Raw genomic sequence first — 24,830 nt, 5'->3', positions numbered from 1 at the left:
TTCATGAATCCTGTGGCACATACAGAGTTAATCCTCATTAATTCTCGGGAAAAGTCTGACCAACCCTGCCCCTAGCCATGTCAGTTTGGATGTGGAATCTATTACATTTTACTCTTTTTAGAAAGTAACTTTCTCAGTTATATTTTGAGTATTCTAATAAGGACATAGGAGCTCTGGTGGTATAGTGGTTAAAGCATTTTGGCTGCTAACCAAAAGATTGGCAGTTGAAACCCACCAGACTCTCTGCTAGACTACGATGAAGCAGTCTGGTTCTGTAAGGGGCTGCTGTGAGTCAGACTTGACTCAGTGACCATTAATTTAGCTTTGGTTTGGAATAAGGACAATTTTGGAGTTCCTGGTTGGTGCAAATAGTTAAGGTACTAACCTACTGACTGAAAGATTGGAGGTTCAAACCCACCCAGAGACACCTTGGAAAAAAAGCCTGGTGATCTACTTTCGAAAAATCAGTCACTGGAAACCATATGGAACATAGCTCTACTCTGACACTTCTGTGATCACTATGAGTCAAGATGAACTCAAGAGTAACTGGTTTGTTTTTTTAATAGGGACACTTGTATACACAAAGAGGATAGTGGTTTAGATGAAAGGTAAAAAAACCAAACTCACTGGTGTCTAATGGAATCTGACTCATAGCAGCCCCTCCTTAGGGTTCTGAAGTGGTATCTCTCCAGAAGTAGATACCCAGTCTTGCTTCCGAGGAGTGGCTGGTGGGTTTGAACCACCAGCCTTCTGGGTAACAGTCAGATGCCTTAGGCACTATGCCAAAATCCATAAGGCAAATAGTTACTCCCACCCTATTCCACACACCCAACCCCCCCCCCCCTTTATGACTGAGGACATAAAGGATTTAATTCTTCTGTACATTGCTTCCGAAATTCAGGATTTCAAAGCACAATTAGTATACTGACCTTTGCAGCTAAAATATATGAAAATATGGAAATACTGTATTCTTAAAAATATGAACCCTTTCTCACACTCAGAAATGAATGATGAATTTAGAAAAAGTGGTGGCCCCCTTTTCATCACAGAAGACTAGGCATGTGTGTTTCCCACCCCTAACAGTACCCCACAGCGGTGCTAGGAATATACTGTTGGCAGGAATGTCACACTCCTGGGTTGGCAGGAATGTCACACATGTGGAGAAATGGGAGCAGTGACAGCAACCCTCTTGGTTCTTCATGGCAGCACCCCTGACTGGCGGGGAATTTTTTCCACTGTAACTCTGAACCTCACTTGTTAAAGAGAGCAGGGCTCTTTGATTTTGGAGCCTGATCGAATGTCCCTTCCTGGTTCCCAGTGTCAACTCCTGAGGTCATTTCCCTCTTGGGGAGCTTTGAAAAGTTAGTATAAGTCCCTGGTCTTGGTAGGCAAAGAGCTCTTAGTGATAGGTGACCTTGAGTAAGTGTGTGCAGTGTTGTTCTGTGATTTCCAGGGCCCTTGTTTCTGTATACTCATCCCTTTCAGTGACCTCTCTCTATGTGAGCACTCTCCACAGCCCTTTTAGGGATGTCTTGACACCAGTATCTTGGAGTAGAGTGCTGTGACCTGGAAACATGGCACTGACCAAATCTAGTCAACAGTAGACCACAAGTTCCTAGGCTACAAATTCAGCCAGTTGGTGCCAGAATGGAGAAGGATCATTTGGAAGTCAGTTCCATGCTGTTTGTCCCTACCCTTGAGCATGTGACACATCTTACAAAGGTTCAGCTCAACTGGGCACTATCTTACATAAAGGACATACTGATGATAAACAAGTTCCTGCAGACTCACTAAGTAAACAAATTATTTTTAAAGGCATTTTGAAAAATGGGAACTTGTGTGTGCAGAATGGCATCTTGGTGCCTCATTAGATTTAGAATGCAGTTGTAGGTAAACTCCATCAAGTTTACCTCCATTCATGGATGTGTGGAGGGAATTGGTGCTGGGCTTTCACACCCAGGCCTGAGTGACCATCTGCAGCACTGGAGGAGACTAGAATTTTATGGTTAAGGAGAGGAGGGACTTAAACAGAGAATGGAGTTCTGAGACTAGTGTTTTTAGCAGATTCCTTAGATAGCAAACATTTGAGAAATTCTGTGTCAAATGAATAAGGTTGAGACACATCAGGAAAAAGCCAGGAATCTTTCTTGGGCTGTGTACAGGCTTGTGCTTATTCCTGATCAAGTCAGAAATGCTGTGGCAATACCTTTGGAGTGCTGCCACTGCCCCATTTTGGATGCTGGTATCTGCACATGTAGAGAGGTGTTAGAGGAGAAATGATGGGCACATGTTCAACCTTTGTTGCCTCCTGTGGGCCCTTCTCAAGCAGGACAGACTATGTTCTGTCTCTGTCTCCTCATCTGTTAAATCTGAAAGGCACCAAAATGATGTCCCTTCTCCAGTAAAATATATAAATAGAAAGAAGGCAGCTTAAAGGGCTTATCCAAATGTCAGGGTTATGTTTTGCAGGCACGTTATCTCATTGATGGCTTTGTCCAGAATTTCTGGATCCAGGAAGGTCTGCATGTTGCTGCCAGATGCATGTTGACAGTTTGCTCCTTTTTGTCTTATGGGCTGGCTATGCTCAGGGATGGTGGGGCCAGGTGTGGCCAGAGGTTTGTTAACATCATGCCTGAGTCCAGGGGAGGTGTTTCAGTGACACGATAGATGCTTTGGGCTCTACCCCTCCAGGGGTACCATCCACCATTTCTGCCTGGCCCTTTGTCACCAATCTGGACAGCACGGTTTTCTGCAGAAGAGTCACTTGTTATTTGGGTATTGTAAAGCAAAGAAATAAGATTTTTTTTTTATGTGTTTTGTCTGATTTTTAAATATGTCACGTGGAATAGATCTGTGGGTGGTGCAAATCCTAACGGTTAGCTGTTTGAATCCACCCAGCAGCACTGAGGAAGAAAGACCTGGTGATCTGATTCTGTGACGATTATAGTCAAGAAAACCCTATGAAGCAAATCTACTCTGTAATACATCGGGTTGCCATGAGCCAGAATTGACTTGATGCCAAAGTTTGGGTGTTTTTGGTCATGTGGAGTAGGATAGTGGCATAGATACTGGACTTAATTTAAGATTTGAAAAATACAAATATCCTTCAAGCAGTGTATGCCTATTTCATTTGTACAAATAGTATTTTTGGAATACCTCAATGAAAAATAGCATTCCACTTTCATTTAAGGGAATTGTACCTAATGTGAAGTTGATAGGTAGTTGCTGTGGTTATGTTTGTGTGTCAACTGGTTGAGTGGCTCGGAAGCTGGTAGTAGTTATTCCCCATGAAAAGACTGGCAGTCACCTCCGTGGTGGGGTCTACCACAAGCAGCTGAGTAGCTGCCTTTGGGTATGTGGTTTGCTTCACATATATAAGAAGCAGCTTTGGGAATGGTCTCTAGCTTATGGCACGCTTGGACCCTGCATGTAGCCGTGTCGTTGTTCAGCAGCCTGCCATGCTCTGCTGACCTTGGGACTTACAGTGGACTTGAATTAATGGCCTGCCCTGTGGTTTGGTAACATTGGGATTGTGCTTTTGACTTGTCAGCCTTGGGCTTCTCAGCCTCAGCAGCCGGCAGCTGCCTGAGTGAAGAAGCACCTCTAGCTTAGTGGGCCGGGAGCTGGATGCAGAGCTGAAGTCCAAGGTTGAGGGGCTTTCACCAGCCTCTGGAGCCTGGCACTTTGAACTTGGACTTAAAGCCTCCAAACTGTGAGGGAATAAACTCCTATTTGTTAAGGCCCTCCCTGTTGTGGTATATTTCTGTCAAAGAGGCACTTGTTTTTTTTGTTATGTGTCATCAAGTTGGACCCGACTCATAGCAACCCCTCCTTGGTTTTCCAAGGTAGTATCACTACGGAAGTGGATTGCCCCATCTTCCTTCCGTGGAGTGGCTGATGGGTTTGAACCACCAGCCTTCTGGTTAGCAGTCAAGTGCCTTAGGCACTATGCTACCAGAGCTCCCAAGGGAGGCACTAGGTAACCAGAACAGTAGTGATGTGAGTACTTCATGTAATCTGCTCAGGTCATTTGAAATTGCATGCTTGTAGAGTTACAGAGGCAAGGAGAACTGGAAAAGGGAGCTTGGACCGGTGTTTGTTCATGTATTTGACACTGAAAACTGGTGGCTAGAAAGATTCTGAGACAAGTGTGAGACCGCACAGTTCAGGGGTCTCTGACAAAGCGGCTTTGGACTCAGTTCTTCCTGACCCTAAGTCAAGAGCCCTGTGCACCCAAGTTGTCTTCCTACGCCAGCAGGAGAGAGGGAAATGGAATTTCATGCAAGAATGTTTTGTTTTATTGGGATCCAACCTCTAAGTCTCCTTAGCCCCATGGTGTCACAAGAGTGACCTGAGCACAGGGGCACCCAGGACATAGACAGTCTATAGTCCACCTTTGCCAGGACACCATAGTTCACCTATCTACCCTGTACACTGTGTATTACATGTACTTTTCAGTATGCTCTGTTTTTCTATAGTGCTTCAAGGAGGGGCCTAGGGAGGCAGGGAGTGTTTGTTGGGAGAGAAGAGTGTGCATGTGCATTAGTAATATGCCTCTTGAGGTCTTCTGGTCTGCCTTATGGCCTCTTTGATTCTCTCCAGGATTCCTGGAGATAGATGGCTTTGCTTTGCAACTAGACATCATGTCCTCACTTCAAAAGGACACTCCCCACCCTCCGTTTTACGGGTAAGAATTTACTTGCTAAAAATTTTAGGTTCAATAAACCAACCATGAGCAGGTGTGGTTTTTTTTGGTCCTATTTTGGTCCTATAACTATAGAAGGAGCTCTGGTAGCCTACTGCCTAAGGCATTTGACTGCTAACCAGAAGGTTGGTGGTTCAAACCCACCAACCACTCCTCAGAAGGAAGATTGGGCAATCTGCTTCTGTAGTGATACTGCCTCAGAAACCCAAGGAGGGGTTGCTATGAGTCGGATCCGACTCGATGGCGGTGAGTTTGGTTTTTGTTTTATAGAAAGAAATATTTTCTCTAAATAAAATCTGAAAGGAAGTCATTGATTTGTTTTCCTCCTAGAAAATCCATTTTGAATGAGTGGCTTTGAGCACAATCTCTTATTTGAAAGCAGATATAACAATTTTAATTGCATGTCTGAGTTGTAAATGCTTTCGTCTTTTCCTTTCATGAGGAAAGTAGTGGCTGTGTTGTGGTTAACATGTTGCTAGCTGTCTTAGGCTGGGTTCTCTAGAGGAGCAAAATCAGTGAAAAACGTGTGTGTGTGTGTTGTGTGTGTGTAATTGTTGTTATATGCCGTCGAGTTGGTCCCAACTCACAGGGACCCCTCCTTGGGTTTCTAAGGTGGTATCACTACGGAAGTAGATTGCCCAATCTTCCTTCCAAGGAGTGGCTGGTAGGTTTGAACCGCCAGCCTTCTGGTTAGCAGTCAAGTGCCTTAAGCACTACACTACCAGAGCTCCCAAGTGTGTGTGTGTGTGAGTGTGTGTGTGTGTGGCAATCTACTTCCATAGTCATACCGCCTCGGAAACCCAAGGGGGGTCACCATGAGTCAAATCTGACACATACATATACATATATATACATATATACACACACACCACACACAGAGAGGGAGAGGGAGAGGGGGAGAGATTTATTTTAAGGAAATGGTTTATACAGTTGTTGATGCTGGCAGGTCCCAACACCATGGGTCAGGCGTCAGACTGGAAGTTTCTCCTGACTCACATGATTGCAGGGGCTAACCAATCCAAAATTGACAAGTCAGATGGCACACTCCTGACTCACAGGGTTGTGGGAGCTGGTAAATTCCAAAATCTGCAAGTCAAATGGTGGCTGCTGGTTCATATCCCAAGAACCAGAGGTCAGAGGATATTCTGGTTACCTAGTGCTGCATACGGGGTCTCTCTGCCTGTGTCTCAGGTCAAGGATGCACTCCTCTCCTGTTTCCACATTTTAAGTATCTGTCAGAGCAGCACTGTACTCTCTCAGTACCATATTCTGTTCTGGTTACCTAGTACCACTCTGACAAAAATGTACCACAAATAGGCTGGCTTGAACAAACAGGACTTTATTCTTACAATTTGGAGGCTTTAAGTCCAAGTCCAAGGTGCCAGGTTCTAGGGGTTATGTGAAAACCCCTTGACCTTGGGCTTCAGCTCTGCCTCTTGCTCCCAGCTCACTGAAGCTGGAGGCGTCTCTTCACACAGGGAGCTAAAAAGCCCACAGTCAACAAATAAAATGGCACAGTTCTGATGTTACCAAACTACACGGCAGGCCATTAATTCAAGTCCGTTTAAAGTCCCAAGGTTGGCAGAGCATGACAGGCTGCTGAACAATGACATGGCTATATGCAGCATTCAAGTGTGCCATAAGTTAGAGAGCATTCCCAAAGCTGTTTCTTAAATACTGGAACCAGACCACATACCCAAAGGCAGCTACTCAGCTGCTCACAGTAGATTCCACCATGGAGTTGATTACCAGTCTCATCATGGGGAATACTACATCCAGCTGCCTAGCCACTCAACCAGGCCTAGCCAAGTTGACACATGAACATAACCACCACAGAGGATGAATAGTGAGATGCAGGATGGTGAGAGAGTGCAAGCTCTGCCAGAACATCCATATATATTGGATAGTTCACACCCCCAAGGAAACTGATTGTCTTTTCACCTGATTGACTTTTCAGTGGATTGGCTGGTCGCATCATATCACAAAATGAAGAATGATGAAATGATAATTATATTATGAAAGAGCAGTCAGTCTAATGTCTGCCAAATCGCCAAGAACTATGGTCTGGCCAAGTTGACACATAGCATTAACCATCGTAGTCCAACTCTTGTCACCTTGGTACCTGTACACATCTCCTTACATACATAATCCTTATAGACCATACATAATCACTAAATAAAGACAATTACAAAGTCATACTTGTGCCTAACATAATAAAACTAATATGCATACAACCAGAAATGTAACTAGCAAGGCTTATATCTTATATTTTATAAGTAATGGGGTGAAGAAAGAAAGAAAACAAAAATATGTGATTATATATGTTGCAGTGCGATGGGTCACCGTGTTAGGCTAGGTTCTCTAAAGAAGCAAATTCAGTAAAGCTTATATAGAGAGAGAAAAACTTATCTTAGGAAAATGTCTCACACAGTTATAGAGGCTGGCAAGTCCCAAGTTCCTGGATCAAACATCAAGCTGGAGGCTTTTCCCAACTCATGTGACTGCAGGGGCTGATGAACTCAAGATTGGCAGGCAGTAAAATGACTGTTGACTTTGGCAAATGATGAATCCAAGATCACCAGGCAAAACGGTGGATTGTTCACTTGCAGGACAGTTTCAGGCAGCATAACATGAAAGGTTCCCCAATTTTCCCAGGATGTCCATATATATATTGACAGCAGGCCACACTCCTAAGGAAACTTCCTTTCAACTGATTGGCTGCTCAAAGCATCAGATCTCTTCATGGAAATAACCACATCACTACTGCTTAAACCACTTAGAATTGTGGTCCAGCCAAGCTGACATAGAACCCCAACTATCACAGTTAACCATATATGGCTTTTCTTGTTTGTAACTCACACCAAATGATTGAGTTGGATTATGCAAATATGATGCTTGTGGCCCACCAAGGTGATTGGGCAGCTTGTTAATAATGCAAATAAGATGCATAGAACCCCTGTGGGGGCAGGTCCATGCAAATAAGATGTTGTTGTTATGTGCCATCGAGTCAGACCCAACTCATAGCAACCCCTCCTTGGGTTGCCGAGGTGATATCACTATGGAAGTAGATTGCCCAGCCTTCCTTCCGAGGAGTGGCTGGTGGGTTTGAACCACCAGCCTTCTGGTTAGCAGTCAAGTGCCTTAGCACTATGCTACCAGACCTCCCAAATAAGATGCATGGAATACTAATGAAGGGATTGATCAATTTTGCCATCCCCCTAGGCTTAAAATAGAGCTAGTCCCAAAACAAGGGTGGGTAACACTACCACCAAGAAGAGACAGGAGCAGAGTATGTCCTTTGGACCTGGATTTCTGTACTGGCAACCTCACAGACCCAGAAAACAGAGCTGTAACATCAATGTTGGTGAGAGGTGGTGAGAAGCAGTGGCAGAGAAACAGTGCAGCAGAACCAGGAAACTGTCACAAGATAGCACAATGGGCTTCCCAGCCCACAGAGCAAGAAAGCTGATTATCTTCTAGCAGAAGGCTTGTTGGTGGAAGGGAGTGCCTCTGGGCACTTGACAGAAGTAGGTTTGCTTGACCCACAGAGTGAGAGAATTGAGCATTCTAGCAGGATGCTTCTGGACTCTTGCCAGTAGAGCTAAAGAGCTTTTTAACACTTGCCCAAGAAATGCAGAGGCCTGCCCACCCAAGAAAGCCCAAAAGCCAGAGGGGCTGAGGGCCAAGAAGCAGAGGTCCCGGGAGAGGCCTGCCTGTGGGCACAGCTGAGAAGAAGCTGTCCTGACTAAAGAACTGTATCCTCAGTCTTTCATGATCCTAAATTATAACCTGTACCTTCCCTAATAAACCCTATAACTGTGAGTATGGTCTGTGAGTTATGTATGGCCATTGTAGAAAATTACTGAACCCAGCAGAAGAGTAGAGAGTGCTGTGGGAAGGAGGGAGGGCTGATGTCAGAGTCGGTAAAAAGGTTAGCGTGTGCAGGCTTGTCCAACCTCCAGCTCATAGAAATCTTCCTTGAGTTGTTGATCTTTATCCTTCTTCCCCTTTTTGAAGTTGGGGGGTGTCAGACACCTCCACCATGCCATTTTTTACGTAAATATACATACATATAGGATAAAACAAGGAAGAAGTAATTATGATAATTACAGTCCTCATTTCTGCAACTGGTCACATGGTCATAACTGGTATTTAGAATTACCTTCTTCCACCAACCATTTCGTATTTCCTTTACCCGCAGAAAGCACATCAGCTGGTGTGGTTCTTTGTCTTGTAGGATGATGCAAACTTTCATTCCTGAAGGATTTGGCCATTAGTAGTAGTCATGTAGGAATGGAGTTGCTATAATTTTCTATTCACTTTAATCACAGGGCATAGTACTACTAAGAGATGCCCTAAGAGATCTCTTAGGTTCCAGGCATTCTCTCTTCCTCTTTACCTCTGTTATATAATATCAGATTGCTCCTTGATAATCAATATCAATCACTCAAGCCAGTATTTTTACTCCCTTTTTTGTCTGTTTATCCAGAAGCATGAGAAGCCCAAGGTAGCCAGGTAACATTCTTAACTTTCAGTTAAATTGTATCAGTGTTGTGTCTTTAGGTGAAAGCAACATTCCTTACTTTAGAACTAAGACCTCTAGACTTGGAAAGTGTAGGATTCCAGGGAGAAGAAGCAAAAAGTTTTCAAGTGGGTCACTAGGAGTAACACTGAGTGGTGCCACTCCCATTTCGACCCTTTGATTCCTAGACCCATGAATCCTGGCTATGGGAGAAACAGCTATATATTGGATGATAGTTTAGAACATAAACAGCCTCTTGGAGAACATTGCCCCCAATCCTGCAAGGTATTGTCACCTAACTCGTGGCATAATTGTGTCTTTAGAAGACCATCCCATCATTCTGTCAAGACAGTATATTGACAAGGAATTTTCAGAAATTCAAGCCAGATTCAGAAGACAACGGGGAACAAGGCATATCATTGCTTTTGTCAGATGGATATTGGCTGAAAGCAAAGAACATCAGAAAGACGTTTACCTATGTTTTATTGACTATGCAAAGTCATTCAACTGTGTGGATCATAACAAATTATGTATAATATTGTGAAGAATAGGAATTCTAGAATACTTAATTGTGCTCATGGAGAACCTGTACATAAACCAAGAGGCAGTCGTTTATACAGAATAAGGAGATAATGCATGGTTTAAAATCTTAGAAAGGTGTGTGTCAGGGTCATATCCCTCCACCGTACTTACTCAGTCTGCATGCTGAGCAAATATGAGAATCTGGACTGTGTGAAGAACACAGCATCAGAATCGGTGAAGACTCATTAACAGCCTACAATATGCAGATGACACAACCTTGCTTACTGAAAGTGAAGAAGACTTGAAGCACTTAACTGATGAAGGTCAGAGACTATAGTTTTCAGTATGGATTATACCTCAACATGAAAAAAAAAAAAAATCCTCACAACTGGACGAAAAACACCATGCTAGATGGAGAAAAGATTGAAGTTGTCAGGAATTTCGTTTTACTTGCATCCGCAGTCAACACCCATGGAAGCAGCAGTCAGGAAATCAAATGACATATTTCATTGGGCAGATCTGGTGTAAAAGACTTAAAAAGTCATTTAAAGTCTTTTTAAAGTCTGTAAAAGTGTTAAAGAGCAAAGATGTCACCTTGAAGATTAAGGTATGCCTGGACCAAGCCATGATATTTTCAGTAACCTTATACACTTGTGAGAGCTGGATAATGAATAAAGGCTACCGTAGAATTGACGCATTTGAGTTGTGGTGTTGGCAAAGAATATTGAATATATCATGGGCTGCTAAAAGAATGAACAAATCTGTCTTAGGGAAAGTACTGCTGGAATGCTCCTTAGAAGAGAGAATGCCCAGACTTTGTATCTTGTACTTTGGTCATGCTGTCAGAAATGACCAATCCCTAGAGAAGGATTTCATGACTGGTAAAGTAGAGCATCAGTGAAAAAGGGGAAGACCCTTAATGAGATAGATTGATAATGGCCTGGGTGTGGCTGTGACGATGACATTATACTGACTGGAGCTGTGATAATGGCCTTAAGCATGGCAGCAACTGTGAGGATGGTGTAGTACCAGGCAGTGTTTTGTTCTGTTGTACTAGGGTTGCCATGAGTCAGAACCGACTCAGTGGCACCTAACAACAACATCAAGCCAGCTGCTTCTGGATGATGGGAAACATGACTAGGTCAGTGAATTACGTGAGCATGGGCCAGTTATCACGCTTCTTTTGCTGTGAAGCAAAGCCCTGTCCGAGGCACTGCTGACAGTGATTAAGACATTCTGTAAGTCTGCAGATGATAGATTTGGCAAAAGCCTTGCATGCAGGGAAGGTAAATGTGTATTCAGAGTTAAGTGTCTATCCCAGTAAGAATATAATGCTGCCATTTGCATGCTAGAAGTGATCCAATGTAATCAACCTGCTACCAGGTTGCTGGCTAATCCCTGTAAGGAATGGTGCCCTATCAGGGTTTCAGTATTGATGTCTGCTGCTGGCAAATTGGGCACTTAGCCACTGCTGTAGTTATATCATTCTTGATGAGTGGAAGTCCATGTTGCTGAGTCCATGCATAACCTCTGTCGTTGCCACATGGCCTCTTTGTTCATGTGCCCATTGGGCAATGACAGGAATGACTAGGGAAAGAGGAAAACTGGTTTCTACAGAACACATCTTATCCACCTGATTGTTAAATCTTCTACTGCTGAGTCACCTTTTGGTGAGTATTCACGTGAGACATAAATATCTTCACTTCTTTGGCCCATTCACAGAGATCTTTCTACATGCCTTTCCCCCATACGTGCTTGTCATCAATTTTCCAGTCATGTTCCTTTAAAGTCCCTGACCATCCAGCCAAACCACTGGCCACATCGCATGAATCAGTATATATTCTCACATCTGGCCATCTCTCCTTCCAAGTAAAGTGAAGAACCAGGTATACTGCTCACTGTTCACCCCACTGAGAGGATTTCCCTTCGCCACTGTCCCAGAAAGAGGCTATAGTGCTGCTGCTGTCTAATTCCAAGTGGAACTTGCATATTGTATAGAGCTGTCTATAAACCAGGCATGAGTTTCTCTTCCACAGTTAACTAATCATAGGAAACTCCCCATGAGACTATAGTAGCAAACTGGAAGAAGGAAGGTAATGTGGCAGGAGTGAGGACCATGGACATTTGTGCCTTTGGATCCTATTCAAGCCCAGTATGGTACATTAATTAATAATGCAGTGTTGCTGTGCATGTCCATCTTCATGACTCTGTGGGCCAGACAACACCCAGTTGGGCAACTAAGTCAAGTGATCACTTGGTGGCTTATGGTTTAGCATTTAATCCCTAATAAGGCCCGATATGCAGCCAAAAACTGTTTCTCAAATGGAGAGTAGTTATCTGCAGAAAAGGGCAGAGCTTTGCTCCAAAATCCTATGGTTGTGCTCTCTGATTCAGGCCTAATAAAGACTCCAAACAGCATCTCTATCTGCCACTGCCACTTTAAAGCACGATTGGATCAGCTTGATCATATGGCCTAAGTAGAGCAGCTTGCTCAGTAGCTTGAACCTGTTGCAGAGTCCATTCTTGTTCTGGACCCTACTCAAAACTAGCAGCTTTTCAAATCACTTGATAAATAGGTCAGAGTAGTACACCCAAATTGAGGGATACATTGCCTCCAATGTCCAAAGAGGCCCAGCAGGCGTTGTACCTCCATTTTACTCGTAGGAGAGGCCATATGTAACAACTTATCCTTCACTGTAGAAGAAATATCTCAACCTACCCCATACCACTGGACCCTTCACAATTTAAACTGAAGTGGAAGGTGCTTGAAGTTTTGTTGGCTTCGTTTTCCACCTTCTAGTACACAAATGTCTTACCAGTAAATGTAGAGTCATTCATACTTCTTCCTTACTAGCTCCAAGCAGTGTAATGTCATCAGTGGAATTGAACAATGTGACATCTTGTGGAAGGGAAAGGCGATCAAGGTCCCTGTGCAGTAAATTATGACATAGAACTAGAGAGTTGAGGTAGGATAGTGAAAGTGTATTGCTGCCCTTGCCAGCTGAAGACAAACTGGTTCTGATAGCCCTTTGAAACCAAAAACATGAAAAAGGCATTGACCACATCAAGAGCTGTATACCACATACCAAAGAGGTGTATTAATTTGCTCAATGAAACCACATCTGGAAAAGTAGCTTGCAGTTGCAGTTACCATCTGGTTAAGTTTAGAATAATCGACTATTATTCTCCAAAATCCATCCATTTTTTACAGAGGCCAAATAGGCACATTGAATGGTAAGGTGGTGAGAATCACTACCCTTACATCCTTCAAGACCTTGTTGGTGGCACTAATCTATGAATTCCCTCTAGCAATGCAGTATTGCATTTTGGTTTCCTGTTTTCCTAGGTAAGGCACTGTGCTGGCATAATGCCAAAGGCATTTGACTTCTAACCAGAAGATTAGCAGTTCAAACCTGTAGAAGGAAGATGGGGCAATCTACTTCCATAAAATTTTACCACCTCAGAAACCCAGTGGAGGTCACTGAGTGTCAGAAGCAAGAAGTGAGTTTGGGTTTTTTTGCTTGTTTTCCTAGGTAGGGGCAGTTCCAGTGGCTTCACTTGGCTTTTCCTACCAGAATATCCTTTACTTCCCTTGGGTTCTTTAAAATGTTAAAGAGCAAAGATGTCACTTTGAGGACTTAGGTGTTCCTGACTCAAGTGGAAGGTGCCTGAATATAAGCTGTAGTATTTTCAGTAGCCTCATGTGCATGTGAAAGCTGAACAATGACTTAGGAAGATAGAAGACAAATTGATACATTTCAATTATAGTGTTGGTGAAGAATACTGAAAATACCATGGACTGCCAGAAAAATGAACAAATCTTTCTTGGAGGAAGTATAACTGGAATGCTCCTCAGAAGCAAGAATAGCCAGACTTTGTCTCACATACTTTGGTCATGTTATTAGAAGGGACCAGTCACTGGAGAAGATATCATGCTTGGTAAAGTAGAGGGTCAGCAAAAAAGGGAAAGACCCTTAATGAGTTGGATTGACACAGTGGCTGCGATGATGGGCTCATGGAAAAGATTGTGAGGATGGTGCAGGGCCAGGCATTATTTTGTTCTGTTGTACCTAGGATCGCTATGAGTTGGAGCCGACTCTAGGCACCTAACAACAATAACCATGTGGCTTTTCCTACCATATTAGCCTTTGTGTGTCAAGGATATATTGTGGGGGTTCTGCCAGTTTTTGAGTATGTCTGTTCCAATTATGCATTCTGGAACTGGGCAAATCACTACCAGATGGATTTGCAGACCCACTGTGAGACAGAACTCCATTAATAACTTGACATCAGTATGCCCCTATTCTGACTACTGGGCCACAGTGACAATTTTCGTTTCTGGAATTAGTGCCAGTTCAGAGCCAATATATAGTAATCCTCCAAAAAGTCTGATTATTTCCTTTTCCCCAAGGAACAGTCAGTCTTGTAAAAGGCAATAGATCCCTTTGGAGATGGCTAAGAGAAAGATCAACAGAATAATTTTGGGGCAGTACAGTGGAGTTCTTCCTCAAGGGGACCCAACCCAGCCTCTCCTTTATTCAGAGGGCTGTGGGGTCTGCAGACTGGCTCAAGTCTAGGAATTGATTGAGGGATCGTCACTCTCTGTTATGGTGATTCAAGTTAGACTGTTGTTCCATTCACTTGAGGCAGAATTTTTCCTCTCGTACAGATCAGGTAAATATTGAATAGATTTCCCATCTGTTTTGCTCCTGGTGATACCATGGCTAAGTTTCCAATGCCATAAGTCCATCAAGTTGACTGTTCTTATTACTGCACTGCTTTGACTCTGGTGTTAATTATGGTAACCGTGCCCACCTTATCTTTATTGATTAGGTACCATCACTTGGCCCCTGTCACCATGGAATCCGATCACAGTACTATTATAATTAGGTATCTTAATTTAGTGAGGGCAGTTTCCTCTGTCAAATCTGTTTTACATAAAATAGCATTCACAGCAGTCTTCAAGGATGCTGAGCCTCCTCCACAAATTTATTCCTCACTGTTGTGGTGAAAGGTATGTCCTTAGGGTACTCCATGGGTGCATATGTGATCCAAGCCTGATAAATTCATGAGAATATGACATAACAACTTAGGACAGAGTAGAACTGCCCCATTGGGTTTTTAAGGATATAAATCTTTACAGAAGCAGACTGCAACTGGTAGGTTCAAACTCCCGACCTTTTGGTTAGCAGCTAAGTGCATTAACCACTGTGCCACCAGTAGCTATAAATCAGAATTGATTTGATGGCTGTAGATTTGTGTGTTTTTTAGGTTTACATGCCCATTTCCCTTTGGGTACCTTCTTCTATAGTATACTATCAACACAAGTCTGGCATTTCACTTTGATTTAGTTGTAGGCCATCATTTAACCTATGCTTCAAAGAACTAACCAAAGAAACTATTAGAAACTCAAGGGATAATGCTGCAAGGAACATAAAGTTGGATCAGTATGAGTTTATTGTTACAGGCCCACTAAGCATAGATGCTTCATTCAGTGTTTCAGCTCAAGATGGTTTCTAACAAAACCAGTTGAATTATCTTAGGCACTATGCTATCAAATATGTAATCACATTGCCTCTCACAGATACTTATATTGGTAATGATATTTTGCATATCTATTACCACTGCACACCATGAGTTAGCAGTGTCTTCTTTACTAAAGGATATAATATCATAGTGCCTAAGGCATTTGACTGCTAACCAGAAGGCTGGTGGTTCAAACCCACCAGCCACTCCTTGGAAGGAAGGTTGGGCATCTACTTCCCTAGTGATACCACCTCAGAAACCCAAGGAGGGGTCACTATGAGTCAGGATTGACTCGACAGCAGTGAGTGAGTGAGTGATAGTATAATCAGTGCCTTTAAGAGTAGCCAGAGTTGCAAACCAATTCAGAAAAACCCATCCTTATGATTTTGTACTTTTCAATCCTTTTCCCAGTACCAAATGTCTTAGGCTAGCTTCTTTAGAGGAGCAAAATCAGTGAAGCATCTATTTAAGAGTACATATATAAACCAACAAAAACAAAACTCACTGCTATTGAGTCAGATCCGACTCATAGCGACCCCTCCTTGGGTTTCTGAGGCGATATTGCCCCATCTTCCTTCCAAGGAGAGGCTGGTGGATTTGAACTAGCAGCCTTCTGGTTAGCAGTCAGATGCCTTAGGCACTATTCCACCAGAGCTCCCAAGTATATATATAAAGAGATTTATTTCAAGGAAATGGCTCATGCTTGCAGTTGTAGTTGTTGGCAAGACCAAATCCATGGGTCACGTATTGGGCTGGAGGCTTCTCCTAACTAATGTGGATGCAGGAGCTGGTGAATCCCAAAATCTGCAGGTCAGATGCAGGCTTCTGTCCTGAGAACCAGAGGAGAGAGGATGATGAGTTGGGTGCATGATCGAGAAAAAGTAAACTTTGTCAGAACATACATATGTGTATTGGATGCAAGCCACAGCTCCAGGAAAACTGGTTGTCTTTTCAGTGATTGGCTGTTCACATGAAATTATAAAATGGAGGATGATTACATTATATTACATTATGAGCAAAAAATCAATCCAGTATCTGCCAAACCACTGAGAATCGTAGCTTTGCCATGTTGACAGATAACATTAACCATCACACTAGCAGATGTCCCACCCCAGCCAAAACACATGGAAACATTCCAGATTGTTTGTGCCAGGTCTGACATTTCACAGAGTTCTATGAGCTTTCTGGCAACCATCAGGAGAAAATTCTTTGCTTTGGAAAAACAAGTCTTTAAATATGTGTTTACCAAATCAGAATCAAGGCTGAGGACAGAAAGCTCCAGGACTTGCTTCGCGAGCCAGTCACAGCTGCCCTGAGATAAGCAGCTCTGTTGGTGACTGTCTTTCTTGGAGGGAAATTCTTTTTTCACATTCTGAGATCACTCTGAATCAAAAATGTTTTAGCTCTAAACTTCAACCCTTTCTTCAAGGGTGCAGCTTTTCTAGAAATTCACTTGTGGCTGCATGTAGGGGCTTCTGCATATCAGGACAGATTCACCCCTTTAAAGGCATCAGTTCTGTAGCATTTTACTCTCCCATCTGGGCGTGAAAGTACATGTTGAACTCGCCGTGGATTTGTACATAACAGGCTGGCATTTTTGTTTTTTCCATGATTCAGTTCCCTGTCACCCCAATTATAACGTTTTTGAGAAGACTCTTGGGAAGAATATAAACAGTATCCTGAAGAGCAGTGGGCACACTGGTTTTCAGGGTGCAAATCCTTCATGCTCCACCTGGAGCCAGTGTCCAAACTGTGAGGGAAATGATCTTTCCAGAGTGATGGTGCTCAGTAGCTGTCCTGAAGTGTGTGTGTGTGTGTGTGTGTGTGTGTGTGTGTGAGTACACATACGAGCTGATAAAATATAGTGTATTTTCCTCTCTGCCTTAACGATACAATCCAGTCCATGAGAACTGTTCTACTAAGTGGTTAGTTCAGGCTTAGAGTTACAGGCAATGTTTTTGGACATGAAGTCCCTGGGTGGTACAAATGGTTAATATACTTGGCTGCTAACTGAAAGATTGGAGGTTCAGTCCACCCAGAGGTACATCAGAAGAAAGGCTTAATGGTCTACTTCCAAAAAATCAGCATTGAAAACTCTATAGAGCACATTTCTACTATAGGGCCATAATGAGTTGGAATTAACTTGATGACAGCTGTTGTTTGTTTGTTTTAAAAGTTTAGTTGTGCTGTCTGATCTTAACATTAAGTATAGACCTTCCCATATTATATTGCCAACATGATTTCAGCCAACCACATTTCAAGGACTCAAAAGCATCCATTGCCTTTCTGTCTCTGCCACCCTTTTACCCACCCACCCTCTTAGTGCACTTCCCACTTCTCTTTGTCTTTGTTTAGTTTCCCAGTTAATGTTCTCTGTGTTCTTTACAAGAATTGAAATTTCTCAAGGACGGCATCATTTGCTGGAAATCTTTATGGACTCTTTCTTTAAATTTTTGTGGATTCCAAATTTAAAAGAAGTGTAAAAGTAAAGATGGGTCTGAATTCCTACTATCTTACACATTTATATACTTAAGATCTTACATGCATTTGGTAATGCATTAAAGAAAGATTTCAGTTAAGCTTATTTCCTGGACTCATCTTGATTTCCCCACCCCATGTTTGAAGAAGGAACAGAAAATCAGCCAAAGTCTGTAATTAGTTATAAAACTGCCTTGATGTTTCTGGCTGTTTAATCTCTCATGCCCAGTGCTCTTCCTTTGCAGAAAGGTGCTTGGAAGATCATGAGCTGGTAGCCCAGGTGGAGAGTACCATGGCAAGTGAAAGTAAATTTTTATTCAGGAAGAATTATGCAAAATACGAGGTTTTTAAAAATCCTATGGTGAGTCTTTTATTGGGTTTGGGGTTTGTAATCTTGAAATACTGAAATTTCTACTCAGGTTTACCTGTATCAGATTATAAAATAACTGACTTGAGGTTAGTGGTTTGAACCAATTTAGCCATGGCCGGTAGCAAAATCAAAACAGATCCTAATTTGTAAAATGCACGTGTACCAATGTGCATGTACCAGCATGTTAACTAGAAAGGGAAAAATTATGGGTGGAAGCTCTGGAATGGGAGACTGGGAAGAGGCATAGCAAGCCTTTTAGGAACCTGATGTGGGCGATTAGATTATTGCCAGGACTGTGGAGAGCAAAACTTTCTAAGTGGCACTAATGGTCACTTTCTTTGAGCTGTGCACCGCTGTTTCCACCTCTGCCAGTCAATAAATTTGGTTGCTTTGCAGTATGCCCTCTGCCCTTATTTTCTAAGAGGGAGATTAAATTTCTAGGCCCATAATTTTTTCTGTTCTGGTTATCCTTCTGGTACATCCATATTTTAGAAATTTGAGTCCATGCCAGCATTGCTTCACTGGCTATGATTAAACAGGGAAGAACTGGTTCAGAGCCCTGCTTGAGATCTGTGGGGTAGCATATAGGTTTGAGAATTCAGTTAGATCCTATTTGACTAAATAACCCTTGCTCACAACTCAATCTCTAATGTTTAACTACATGCCTTTGGAACTGGACAAAGGTTACTGTTACCTTCTACAAATAGTAATAGTGGAAAGGGGGGTTATTCTTCAAGTCATAAGGAGAGGAGAGGGCTGGTTTTTCTAGATATGTTGAATGTTTTTGGTTAAATTAGAGCACATTGATTAGTAGCTCAGGAAAAGACTTGTGTTCTCTATAAATTGCAAATACTACTTAGTGGTTTTTTGTGGAAGAATGAGTAGAGAACTAAGTAGCTAGGTGTGTCCAGCTAGTCTCCTTTGATTTTTCATTCATTTCCTTTTTTGGAAAAGGGGTTTGTTGTGAACTCTCAAGAACATGAGCCCCACACCTCTTGTAGCCTGCACGCTTGCCCTGAATCATGACACAGAGCTGCATCAACCTGGAGAGAAGGTCTAGGGCCAGCTTCTGGCTCTGATCATTTAACTGCTTTATCTCCAAAGTAATAAATTTGATAACTAGTTTTGAGTAATGTACCAGAAGAAGCTTTTTTGCAAATAATTGCGTTCACCTTTACTTTCAGGAATCCCTTGTCTCATGCCATGCCCTTATGCCACGAAATTAGAATGTTTGGTATCACCTTTTGCCATAGTGCAAGCTATGAGACAGGAATTCAGTATTAAACATGACAGAAATTGCAGACTTGAGTTTGACATTTAAGAAAACTGAATACGGATGTTTGAATTCTTTTTGCACTGTGTGATAAAGAAATACAACATATTTTAAATAAAAACGTGCAGAATTGTCCTCACAGGAATGGTTTTAAAACTGACATACCTATAAATATGCTGCCATGTTCCTCACTTTGAAGCTAACCTTTAACATATTTGTTTTTCCCGTTTCTTTAGAATTTCTTTCCAGAACAGATGGTTACTTGGTGTCAGCAATCAAATGGCAGTATTCCCCAAACCCAGCTTTTGCAGGTACTGTGTAAAAAATAGACTTATGCTGAAATAGAGTATATTGATAGCAGACCTCCTGAGCTGTAATGGTGGCATCATAAAATCTGGAAGAGGCTACATCCTTAATAACATCATGGCCTTGGTGCCTAGAGTAGTTTAGAGTAACCAGAAATAAATGTTTATTTGTAAAATCTGTGTATAGTTAGGATCTTTCAAACTGAAACAAGCACTTATAAACAGGATACACTTACTTTAACTTAGAAGAAATTCAAGTAATGCAATCCTAAAGTGTGGCCCAGAAGGGCCAGATGGATAGGTGCTGGGGACAGATAGAATGGACATGCAGGACAGTGAGGTTAGATGGAGAGACAGCCTAAAGGCCAGAGGGAGAGACCACAAGAGTGTGTTCTCTGGGTCATGAGATTTCAGATCTACACTGAGTACAAACCCCAGGAGAGGCCACTGCCCACCTGTTTGACATACTGAGTCTACTTTATAGAAAAATGATTTGGTTTCCATAAAATCCTTTTAAAAGTTACTTGCTGTGCATCATAAATAAGGGAATCTGTTATAATTGTCCTCTGCTTTCTAAAGTCTGATCTAAGCCTTTCCCCAACCCATTCCAGTGGAGGCAGCACTTAAGGAGGCTTCTCTATACTTCCTGCTGACCCCTTACCTCCCTGCAGTAATGAATGGGAAATGAGAGTAAATGACTACTGAGAGTATATGACTACTGAGCCTCCAAAAATACCTCTGTTTACAGTGTGTTAAGTGAGAGAATAAACAATTCACTAAGGCCACCAGCACTATCCAGGTGGCCTCACACCTAAAAGAAACTACGGAAATTCAATTCCCTCAGAGTTCTGTCCATAAGCCCACCTTCCTGGCTTTGTTGATGCTTGGGTTGGTTTCCACCATCTAAAAGATGAGTGGTTTTGAGTTCTATCTGATGGACCCATCAGGAGCCCTCCCTCCCCACCCACCCTAGTTCTTTCAAATTCATCTGTCAGGACTTGTTGATACTTGGTCATCCTTGTTGGAGCATGGTGACAGGGAAATGACTCGTTTCTTTCTTAACTGTTTTGACTGTGAGGCTGGTTTATGCAGTTTCTAAGGGTGTGTGATCATCTCTTGAGACCATACATACTGAATCTGGGCTAGCAGCATGAAGACACTGTCCACTTTGCCTAGCCCACCCGTAGAGAGAGAATCATCCAGCAAAAAGGACTTAGCCCCGCATCACCTCCCCTGGCCTGGCCCGTGTCCTCTCTTTTCCATTTAAAAAAAAAAATCCAAACTCAGTGACAGCAAGTGGGGGAAATAACTATATGATTTGTTTTTAAAGCCTTACCACTCCTGCTGACTTCCAGACTGCCTGTGGAAGGGGTTACTTGGAATGGTGGACTGTCACCAAGATGTTCCAGATAGGCAGGCAGATGGGAAATACCAGGATAACTTTTACACATTTTTCAGTTGGACGGGCACATGGGTAAAACGCCAACAAGATGCTCTCTGTTCACAGTACTCCTGATGAAAGGCTCCTGGTGGCACTTCCTTCTGCCCTAACTCCAATGCTTAGACTGGATCTTTTATGGAAGACTGGAATAGGGCATGAGGAGAGTATAGGGGAAGAATCCTCAAATGCATTGGCTTAGAAGAAAATTTATGATGTGGTGTTTTTCACCAATGTTAGATAGGTCCATTTGCTTGTATCTGTAAAAATGCTGATTATGATCTGTACAACACAATTTTGATGGAACTTTAAGACTTTTGAAAAGAAAAATACAATTTAAAGACTCACCAAAAAAAATAGTATTTTAATAACTCAGAAAATGTCAAGATGTCAGCTATGTTAACATTCTTGCTTTATTTATATTAACATTACTGACTTTTAAAATTTCCTCTTAAACAGAATTTTTTAAACTCCAGCAGTTGTCCTGAAATTCAAGGGTTTTTGCATGTGAAAGAGCTGGGAAGGAAGTCTTGGAAAAAGCTGTACGTGTGTTTGCGAAGATCAGGACTTTATTGCTCCACAAAAGGAACTTCCAAGGTGATTTGTAAAGAAACACCACCAGTGGCAGCATTGAATTCCTTACTTATTATTTAGGCTAGTGGTGAACTTGGGCTTCATTTTAAAATGCAAGTTGGCCTTCTTGAAGCTCATCATAACTTATTAATTATGTAACAGTAACAGCTAAACTCAGAGTTACTTGTTTTCAACAGAAACTGATAACACAGACCTAGGAACTGCCTAATGAGGTCACTTTCCATGTGGGAGACCTGAGTTCAATTCCCAGCCACCATACCTTATGTGCAGCCAACACCAGTCAGCCAGTGGAGGCTTGTGTGTTGCTATGATGCTGAACAGATTTCAGTGGAGCATCCAGACTAAGACAGACTCAGAAGAAAGGCCTGGTGATCTACTTTTGAAAATCACCCATTGAAAACCCTATGCATCACAACAATCTGTTATGGGGATAGCTAGGGACCAGGCTCTATTTCGCTCCATTGTCCATAGGGTCACCTTGAGTCCAGCCAACTAGGCAGAGAATAACAATAGCAGGAATGCCCCAGGGCTTAGTCATTCTTACCCTCCCCTGTGCTGCAGGTATGAACAGAGTCTTCTGGCTGCCTTGGTTGCTTCAGTGGTGCTGACTCTATCCTCATAGTTAGAAAGTTGTAATCCTAGCTAGCTGAAAGGATGTTTGGTATATTATTGCCACCCTAACACCAATCAAATCCTTATAATAAGAATACTCTATGGAATAAATTGCAGTTGGCTTGTATCCCTGGTGGGAACCATAGTTGAAAGGTGGGGTCTCACAAGAGAGCAAGTGGTAGGGAAGGCTTTCCTTTGCCATGTCCTCCTTTGTGTTCTTTGCGTATACTTTTATCCCTACATCCCTGTGCACCTCTGTGCACCTCTGCAGCATAGCCTTACTGACCAAACTTAGCCCAAGGGCTTTACCTTCTAAGAACTGTGGTCTCTTCTGCTCTTGCCCATGAGAGGAGAGAGATTAGGAACAAGGAGTTGCACATACTGAGTCTCAGGCCTGAGAAGTCTACATGCCTTGGGAACATAAACCAGAGAGAAAGGGACACAGCAGGCAAGCCCTTCCCCCTGTAGCTCTTAGCATCTTCAGGGTTTGTTTGATCGGATACAAGAGTAGGGAAGCATTCAGGCTCTGGTTATTCCTTACATCCCAGCTCTAATGACCAGCTTACCACTGTCACACGTGCTAGACAAGGGCAGTTTGTATCCTAGAGCAGGATGGGTGAGTTCAGAACAAGAAGGGTGTGACAAGCTGTCAGTGGTAAAATAAAGGCAACATTGGACTCTGAATGCACTGGTAGACCAAAGGTATAATACAGTTCTTGGACTGGATGTGATCTAACTGACTTTAGAGTTAACATATTTTCACCTGGTTTTTACTTTGAACATTTGGTTATGGGGCTTTGATTTGGCAGAAGTATCAAATACATTGTAAGAATCATACATCTGAAAATTAGGAGGGTTTTTTTTTGTGTATGTGTGTGTGTGTGGTAGAGTGGGCAGCTTGGTGAATATTTTATTTAGCCCCAATTGTATTCAGTGGTTATAATAGAATGTTGGGGGAAAAAGTACTTTTAAATGTGCACATACTGCCCTCTGTTGGCAAAGACATGAGAAATATGTGTCTGTCCTTAAAGATGTTCTCTGCTTGCACAGGAGCCCAGACACTTACAGTTGTTGGCTGACCTGGAAGACAGCAACGTCTTCTCCTTGATCACTGGCAAAAAACAATACAGCGCTCCCACCGACCACGGGTTCTGTATAAAGGTACTTCACCAGGAGCAATTATGTCTAAACACTGACCGTTAATGTTTAGCATCCAGTTGTCAATTCTGAAATGAAAACAGGAAATTCCTCTCTTGACTAACATTGAGTTGATTTCTTTTTCTTAATAAAAACACAATTTTCACACTGGGTATACATACTCATGTAAAAATATTACGTGCTTACAATATGTCAGTCCTTAAATAGCTCACAGGCTCAAGGAAAGGAAGTGCAGGTATAGATAGTGCTAGTCAGTATTCCCAATGACTTAGTGCTGAGTGAATTTGCCTCCTGGATAGGGCTGTGGCAAGAGCAGAGGTGGAGGAGGCAGGTTAAGGGGAGGAGACCTCCCCCCCACAGACATTCCCTGCCTGTCATGTGGATGGCCTCCAACTTACCAAGTGAGTTGACACCTTCTGTGTGGGCTTGTGGTCACTGGGGTAGTTGGACAGAAATGACCACAGTGCTCTGCACCCCACGCACAACGATGCTCATGCCCATATGCATGTGGAAGCACAGACTTACAGGCAGGGGCTGCACTCTTCCCCTGGAGAGGTTGTGATAATATTGATAATAATAATAGTAGGTAATATACATTGAGAACTTACTATATACAAGATGCTCTGCAAAGAGTTTTATATCCATTATCTTATTTAACCTTCATAGCAGACTAATGGAATAGCCACTAACTCATCACCATGGATGAGGTCAGGTAGCCGGTAAGTAGCTGTGCTTAAATTTCATCACAGGTGGGCTAAGTTCCGAACCAGAGCTCTCAACCCTGATCACTAGGAGAGAGCAGGAAGACCCTTCTTGAGCTGCAGCAGGGAGAAAATTCTACCCAATAATGTTATCATACATCTCTGTCAGTAAAGGTTCTTCTTTGGGTTGCAAGGATAGGAGTCCACAAACTTACTGTGTGCCTGCACACTTGCTCTCTCTGTCTGCAGGCTAGCTGTCTGTTTTTCCCTCAGTGCTAGCCACATGCAGAGAATAACTCATGTCTCTCAAATTCTCATGCCATTCAAATTCCCAAGGCTGAAAGGTCAGGGTCCACATGGTACTATCCATTGTGTCTGGAGGCAGAAGGCTTACATGGAGATTCAGATAATCTTATCCCTGCAGCAGTTCTCCTCCTTCCCCTGCCTCAGCTGTTTGTTTTCTCCTCAGTATTCTTCTCAGGGGCGATATTACTCTCTTTCTCTCTGGACCTTCCACCTGGGACACTTCACAGCCCCTCAGAGCTCCAGGGGCATCTTACTTTCTGGCTCATCCTACAGGAACTGCCCCTCTAGCTGCCTCATCCAGCTCACTGAGACAAGCATTT

General features: G+C 42.7%; 1 protein-coding gene across 1 annotated transcript in view; it reads left to right on the top strand.

Moving 5' to 3' along the window:
- GRB10 (growth factor receptor bound protein 10) overlaps positions 1-24,830 on the top strand; it is a 323,919-nt gene that overhangs the window by 255,375 nt on the left and 43,714 nt on the right. Inside the window, exons 6-9 of the mRNA XM_007943956.2 lie at positions 17,999-18,114; positions 19,633-19,707; positions 21,599-21,736; positions 23,396-23,506. Of these exons, the coding sequence (XP_007942147.1) occupies positions 17,999-18,114; positions 19,633-19,707; positions 21,599-21,736; positions 23,396-23,506 (440 nt within the window). The remainder of the gene's footprint in view (positions 1-17,998; positions 18,115-19,632; positions 19,708-21,598; positions 21,737-23,395; positions 23,507-24,830) is intronic.

This window comes from Orycteropus afer, unplaced genomic scaffold, assembly GCF_000298275.1.
Source record: "Orycteropus afer afer isolate SDZICR_OR568_19922 unplaced genomic scaffold, OryAfe1.0 scaffold00115, whole genome shotgun sequence".
Taxonomy (NCBI): domain Eukaryota; kingdom Metazoa; phylum Chordata; class Mammalia; order Tubulidentata; family Orycteropodidae; genus Orycteropus; species Orycteropus afer.
This window is presented reverse-complemented; position numbering and strand designations above follow the sequence as displayed.